Here is a 7,279-nt window from a genome sequence, read left to right on the forward strand (position 1 = left end):
TGGTTGAGGTAGCAATACTAAATATATTAATTAATCCATCATTTCTTGTTATATTTATTCTTAATTGCCGTGCATATGTCAATACAATATTACTCATGATCGATTAGCATTTAGCAACACTACAAGCTTAAGCTCCAAATACACTGCCGAATTTTGGCTCACGAATGTGCGCGAATATGCAAGTCATCCTGTGTCGCGGACAAGTTCGGCATCATTCTTGCCTGTTCTTGGCCGCTCGGGGACATGTCTGCGTCCACCGCGCGACTTTTGAGTTTGACAGTTGGTCACGACCGCCACGGAAGTTTCATATTGCATGAAAAATTCGCGGCCGTTCGCCGAATGTACACGAATGCAAAATGGACGCCGAATTGTCGCCGAAATGTCGCCATGTCGCAGACAATTCGGCGTTCGATTCGCGGTGTTCGGCGAATTGTCGCCGAATTTTGACCGTTGAAATTTAAATTTTATTGGGAAATTTGTCGTCGACATGTCGCCGACTATTCCTATATGTTGCCCACCTGGGGCCCACATTTTTTGCTGGCTGGGTAGTGACCAACCCACACTGAGCCTCCCCTGCCTCCCCAGCCTGTCTTACTTTAATACTTTACTTACCATTTCACTTACTGTACTAACTTTCACTTACTGGCAACACTAGAAAACCAAAAATGACAAAGGTCCGGCGCCGCGTCTGGCAACACTGCGCCATGGTGACATGTAAACAAACTCAGATTGTGACTCGGCACCGTGCCTCCCTGTCTTCCCCTGCCTCCCCTGCCTCAACTAAGCTCCCACTGGCAGATTTGTTAGGCCTATTGGAAGCACACAGGCCTAACGCACCTCTGGACACACCGGCGGGACTGTGCGCTTTATAATAACGAAGGAAATCGAAGAAAGGTGACGGGGACTCCAGCTCCACTTTCCCTTCCAGTCACACGTCCGCCCCTTCACATTATCGCCATGGCCAACACCGTGAGTATGGGAGGGTGAATATATTGTAAGGGTGAATATATTGTAAGGGTGAATATATTGTAAGGGTGGATATATTGTAAGGGTGAATATATCGTAAGGGTGAATATATTGTAAGGGTGAATATATCGTACGGGTGGATATATCGTATGGGTGGATATATCGTAAGGGTGGATATATCATGTGGGTGAATATATCGTAAGGGGGAATATATTGTAAGGGGGAATATATCGAAGGGTGAATATATCGTATTGGTGAATATATCGTATGGGTGAAATATATTGTATGGGTGAACATTTCGTAAGGGTGAAATATACTGGGATAATATTGAGGAAACCATAGCTACCTCTGGCAAAGTTAATACAACATGGATTTCTTTTTGGTCCCTGAATGCAGTGCAGTAACAAGTGACTTCTGGGAAAGAGAAAGAAAATTGATATAATGATGTAAAAATGTTAATGGTTCACTATAAAGCACGACATAGCACTCCCATCTGTGGCGGTGGTGGATGTGGCAGCGGTCCAGCCAGTGTTGTGAGAAATACCTCCTCGCTGAAATAAGTCACATATGTTGGGGGTAGGGGTCCAGAGGGGGGCCAAAGCCTCCCCCCCCATGGTTAGAAGGGGGGTCAAGCGAAGCTCCCCTGTTCGCTATCAGGTCGTAAAGTTCGGTTGGAGTAGTTTAAATATGCTCTCCCACCCTAAAACCCCGATTTCCCTTTCGTCCCCGAAGTTGAACCTCTCTGTGAGCTATTTTGCAGCTGCAGCGGAGGGTGCACATTGAAAAATCAATTATTTAGTCATTTGCAGAGAAAAATAATATAACCATGATAAACAGCATCATATTTTGTCCAGAACTAAGCAGTCAGCATCTCAAAATTAGTAGGCTACACTTTCGTCAATATTCCCCATATACTGTATGGGTGAAATATACCGTATGGATGAACCTAACCTAACCATGCCAAGCTCCATCTCAACTCTCAAATTAACAACCTCCCGTCTCTCTCTGCCGCCCAGGCCCAGATGCTGATAGCCCTGGCGTTCGCAGTGGTGGCGGTGCTGCACCAGATTGACACAGACCCCTCCGCCTGGGCCGCCACGGAGCAGGGCAGCATATACGCCTCCAGGGAGCAACTGCAGCGCTTCATCACAAACCCAGACTCTGTGGAGAAGGTAGGTTAGCTTAGGTGATGATGTTTTCTCCACTCCATCTTTTTATCCTTTTCCTCAACCTCTTCCTTCCTATGGGCTTTGAGGAGATGCTTATTTATAGAAAGAATATATATTGGGGGAGGATTCTTTCTTTTTCATTTTTCAGGGAGGGTAAGTGATGTTGTTTTCCCCACTCTTTCTTTTCCTTTTCTTCAACCTCTTCCTTCCCTTGGGCAATGTACTCGAAGTGATCCATAGCCTCACCATGTAGTTATATATTCCAATGCATAGGGAAATATTTACTCACTGCTTTGTGGTGTAGGGTAAACTAACCAACAGGGGTCATATGGCAGTATTGGTTCACTTGCCCACCAACTCCACCCCAGACAGTCAAGCCTCCATGCAGTTGCCCTTTCCATTCTAACGAGACAAATTCTTCTCCTTCCAGTGGTTCAACTTGGTGACGCTGTTCAAGGCAGCGGACAGTCGGCCTCTCGGTGTTGGGAAGAAGTACCAGGCGATATATGAGCTGCCTTTGATAGGTGAGTGTATATGTGCTGCAGGAGACACTGGCTGCTGGTGGGCTTTCGGAGGGTTGTGCCTCTGCATAAAATTAGGTTTCCGGCGAGGCATATGTATAAAAAAATATTGTTCCTGTTGAAGACTTTCCTATTTGCTTGATTATATAAGTTGTGTTAAGCATGATTTTAACACTGTGAATTTCCACTTCCCTCATCATCCACATGACCTCTGCTTGTCATGAAACGCGAGAAATTAATCCAGATTCAGAAAAGGCTTTACCATTGCCGGGGATCGAACCCACAACCAGCTAGATTAGAAAGCCACCCCTTAACCAGTCCACCAAAGAGGTATCCCCCTCGCAGAATGAGTTTAGGAGGCTCTCCACAACAGGCGGTTCAGTCACTATATGATATGTGGTATTTCAGTCTTATGTAGTTTCAACTTGCGTGAAAAACCAACAGTGCATTTAGTTGAGTGTCAGGCTCCCTCTCCTCACCCCTTCCTCTGCCACCCCCCAGGCGAGTACTCCATGTTCCTGACGGTGGTGGAGTACAAGCCCAACAGTCTGGTGGTGCTGGACTCACAGTCGCTCCTCCGCCCGCACTTCACCATCAAGTTCGAGGATAACGGACCCAACACCACCAGGCTCATCTTCTCGTAAGTGTTCGTTCGTTTGTTTGTTTGTGTTTTGATGTGTTTTTTATTGTTTTGATGTGTTCTTTTGTTTATTTATCTATTTATTTGCTTTTTTTTGCTTTTATTTGTATTTTTATTTATGATTTTGTCTACTTATTCATGTTTTTTTAAGTGGACTAAAAAGCATCAACAAACTCTAGGGCAAAATAGAGCATAAAAAAAAAATACCTCTGCCACTGCTTCTGAAAAAAGTTGATCATAAGAGTGTCCGAGAGGGCCAACATCCAACAGCCACATCATCTCTCTCCCCTCCTCCCCCCCTCAGGATGCAGTACAGGCGGTCGTCAGCGCTCTTCCAGTGGACGGTGGGGCCGGTGCTGCGCTTCCTGACGAGCCAGCAGCTGCAGCGCTCCCTCTTCATGATACGGATGATGTTCCCCTTCTGACGCTTAGAGGACTCCACCTACAGCCCTGTCATTGCCACCATCCAGCTCTCCTCGTCTGTGTGAGAGTGAGGCTGCCGATCACTGCTGTCGCCTGCCGTGCCGATCCTGGTCCTTGGGGATGCTTGCCGATCTCTACGCATCACCCAAATAGCACTCATTTCAGGGAGAGAAATTACGAAGGGAGATTAAGCCGTGTAAAAATCAAAGTGGCCTGCAGCATTACCAGAATGGGGCCATGGAAGGGAGTGTACCAGGAGACGCATCTTAAATAGCACTCATTCCAGGGAGATAAATTACGAAGGGAGTTTAAGCAGTGTAAAGATTAGAGTCACCTTGCAGTATTACCAGAACGGGGACCATGGAAGGGAGTGTACCGGGAGACAGGGCCGGCCCTAGCAGGTGCGGGGCCCAGTGCAAAAATCCACCTTACTGCCATTTAGTTCAGTCAAACAAATACAAAACAATACAAACTGACATGAAGAATGATGTTTGCAAAATAAGTTTTTACAGTTTTGATGAAAAATGCTAATTTTATAGGAATATCTAATGTGACTTGGCAAATGCAAAGTCATTTATAAGCTGACTGAAGTCCAATTGACCTGTAACTTCATTTTCAATAGAGAGGATAGCAAGACCATTCAACCTCTCTTGTGACATAGTTAATCGCAAGTTGGTCTTGATCAATTTTAACTTTGACATCCCCTCCTCCCATTCCTCCCTTTTCATCCCTCCTCACCTCCCCTTCCCTTGCTGAAGAGCAAGTGTTACAGACCTCATAACGTATGAGTGGCGTCATCCCCGCGGGGCCCTTAGAGGCGCAGGGCCCGATGCAGTTGCACTTGTTGCATTGGCCTGAGGGCCGGCCCTGCCGGGAGACGCATCCTAAATCATATTCCCTGAAGGTTTGTGATCTGTACCCTCAAGTCTGTAGGTGTGTTTCTTTCACCTTATTAAGACTTTTATGAGATTTCAGTACTGGTGATATGGTGTAGATTTTTATTGTTACAATGTGGAGTGTAGGTGTATGTTTTTATCCACTGGCAAAGACTTATGTAACTTGTTGGTATTTTGTAATCTATCTGGGTGTTTATTTTCCACTTTAAGACTTCTATAAGATCAAGCAGTGCTCGTATGTTATTATGTGAAGTCTAGTTGTATATTTTTCCACTGTTTTCAGACTCCACACTATTGGTAAACTTGTGTAACTTCTTATTGTTATTTTGTATAGTCTATCTGGGTGTTGTTTACCACTCCAAGATGTCTATAAGATCAAGCAGCACTAGTATAATGATGTAGCTTCCAGACATGGGGTGATTACTTGTGTTATGTAATCAATTACGATTACTTCATATTTTCATAATTACAATTACATGGTGTATTAATCGTGATTACAGGAAGGACTGAAAGGTGAACTTGCAAATTTCCTACACATGTACCATACTAAATATTTAATTGGTTGAATTAACACAGATATTTAGAGTACATGCTGCTGTACCAGAAACTACTAACTAAAACTTTGCTAATGTGATCGCAAAAGTAATCATGATTATGATTACATTTTTAATGTATTCGATAACGATTACTTAAAAAAATAAGAGGATAATGGATTACAATTACTTTAAAAAACTGTATTCAATTACGATTACAGATTACGATTGCCCCATGTCTGGTGGCTTCCTTTTGTTATTATGTGGAGTCTAGTTGTATATTTTTTCACGGTCTAAGACTTCACACTCCTGATAATTTTATGCAGCTTCTTATCATTTTTCTGAAGTCTATTTGGGTCTGTTGCACTCTTCAAGACATCACAGTACTTATAATCTTATGCATCTTTTTATTATGGAGTCTTGTTGGGTGCATTTCACACTCTAAGACTTCACAAAGCCACTAATTTCCTGTAACTTATTCAAATTCCCGTTTCTCCGTACCCAAACTCCCTTCGGCGGAAATGTTCTCTCTCGGCGGGTGATGTTCTTCGTCTGCGGTGTGAGGCGGCTCATTCCCCAAGTGGCCGAGATCATTGCGGCAGGCTCGTGGAAGTGGTGTGGGCAAGTGGAGTTTTGTTCGTGTGTTTGTTTATTTGTTGCTCATTCCGTGGGTGCGTGGATTGTCTGACTTTGTTTCCGTGGGTAGGCGTCGCAGGAATTCCCTAAGCGTCGTGTGTGTACTCAGGCCTTCTCTGGGGTGTTGAAGCATTCCTTGTGTGTGTGAGTGTGTGTGTGAGTGTGTGTGCAATAACCCTCCTTAGCCTGATAAATGACAAGGTCGTAAAGACTAATGAAAGACTTACACTACTTAATATAATGTGTATAAGCATAAGGAACAAATAGGGTGATGGACTCATTTTAATTCACATCACAAGACCAAGTTGAGTGTACATGGAAGTCGAGTAAACAGTGTGGTGTGTTGAGGATGTTGTGTGTGTGTGTGTGTGTGTGTGTGTGTTGCCGTCACCTGGGGAAGCTTCAGACAGGTGCATCCCGTGACCAGCCTCCCAATCAGTGTTCCCATCTCGTGGAAAGACGCGTTCCTAACATTTAGGTGCGGTAGCAGTAGTAGGTCCTGTTGTAATAGTTATCATAGTATTAGTCACCACGGGAGCAGAAGTAGTTGTTACCATTTTAAAAGTAGCGCTGTTGCTTGTTACCTCTGTGTGATAACCTGGTAGCTGCTGCGGGGATCATGTTTCTTAAAGGCTCCTCTGAGTGAATTCATGAGAAAAAATCATCACTCACGCAAATCATCATATATATCAATGTATTTGTGATCAGTTTATGCATCCTCTATTTTTTGGGGTTTATGTCCAGCTAAAAATCTGGCCTGTCACTGGTACACGGTAAAGCCACAAATTTGGCCCGTCACTGGTACACGGTAAAGCCACAAATTTGGCCTGTCACTGGTACACGGTAAAGCCACAAATTTGGGCTGTCGCTGCTACCGGGTTAAGGAAGGTTGGCACTGGGTTTTCATATGCATAGGGAAGGTTGGAATTTAGTCTTAAGGAAAGTACTGTGCCTTACGCTAGTCACCGGTTTGAGGACGTACGACAATACTCAGACTGGTTGCAAGATACTTAGATAACTTAGTGAAATAGTAAACTTGTTATCCATATTTGATACTATCGGGTGTTTGGTGTAACTTTTAAGGCTTGGGTGAATAGGAAGATGGTTGAATGGTCTACCGAACTGTACTGCAATAGACAATAGGCAAAACACTGAGGTAAATTAGCGAACTTGTTATTCAAATTTGATACGATTGGGTGTTTTGTTTATATTAAGGGTTGCATGAATAAGAAGATGAATGACTTGCTGAACTGTACTATAAATGGCAATAGACAAAACACTGAGGTAACATTGCAAACTTGTTATCCATATTTGATACTATTGGGTGTTTTGTTTATATTAAGTCATGGATGGATAGGAAGATGAATGACCTAGTGAACTGTACTATAAATGGCAATAGGCAAAACACTGAGATTAGCGAACTTGTTATTCAAAGTTGATACAATTGGGAGTTTTGTGTAAATATTAAGTCATGGATGGACAGGAAAATGAATCG

General features: G+C 43.6%; 1 protein-coding gene and 1 long non-coding RNA gene across 2 annotated transcripts in view; one reads left to right on the forward strand and one right to left on the reverse strand.

The window, feature by feature from the left end:
• The first annotated feature begins 701 nt into the window (after positions 1-701).
• LOC126985255 (uncharacterized) lies at positions 702-4,195 on the forward strand. The gene is made up of 5 exons (XM_050839875.1): positions 702-969; positions 1,983-2,138; positions 2,566-2,659; positions 3,158-3,296; positions 3,601-4,195. Exons 1-5 carry the CDS (start codon positions 958-960, stop codon positions 3,719-3,721), a joined length of 522 nt encoding a protein of 173 aa, XP_050695832.1. The 5' UTR covers positions 702-957; the 3' UTR covers positions 3,722-4,195.
• A 1,380-nt stretch (positions 4,196-5,575) lies between these two features.
• LOC126985257 (uncharacterized) overlaps positions 5,576-7,279 on the reverse strand; it is a 2,955-nt gene continuing 1,251 nt past the window's right edge. The window contains exon 2 of the long non-coding RNA XR_007738448.1: positions 5,576-7,279. This exon is cut by the window's right edge and continues 980 nt beyond it. This is a non-coding gene — a long non-coding RNA (uncharacterized LOC126985257).

The sequence above is a fragment of the Eriocheir sinensis genome, chromosome 59 (assembly GCF_024679095.1).
Source record: "Eriocheir sinensis breed Jianghai 21 chromosome 59, ASM2467909v1, whole genome shotgun sequence".
In the NCBI taxonomy this organism is placed as follows: domain Eukaryota; kingdom Metazoa; phylum Arthropoda; class Malacostraca; order Decapoda; family Varunidae; genus Eriocheir; species Eriocheir sinensis.

What these genes read in the sequence shown, in the direction of transcription:
- LOC126985255 (XM_050839875.1), top strand. An exon ending in ACCCAGACTCTGTGGAGAAG is followed by an intron (nt 2,139 to 2,565) that starts GTAGGTTAGCTT and finishes TTCTCCTTCCAG; the next exon opens with TGGTTCAACTTGGTGACGCT. An exon ending in ACCACCAGGCTCATCTTCTC is followed by an intron (nt 3,297 to 3,600) that starts GTAAGTGTTCGT and finishes TCCCCCCCTCAG; the next exon opens with GATGCAGTACAGGCGGTCGT.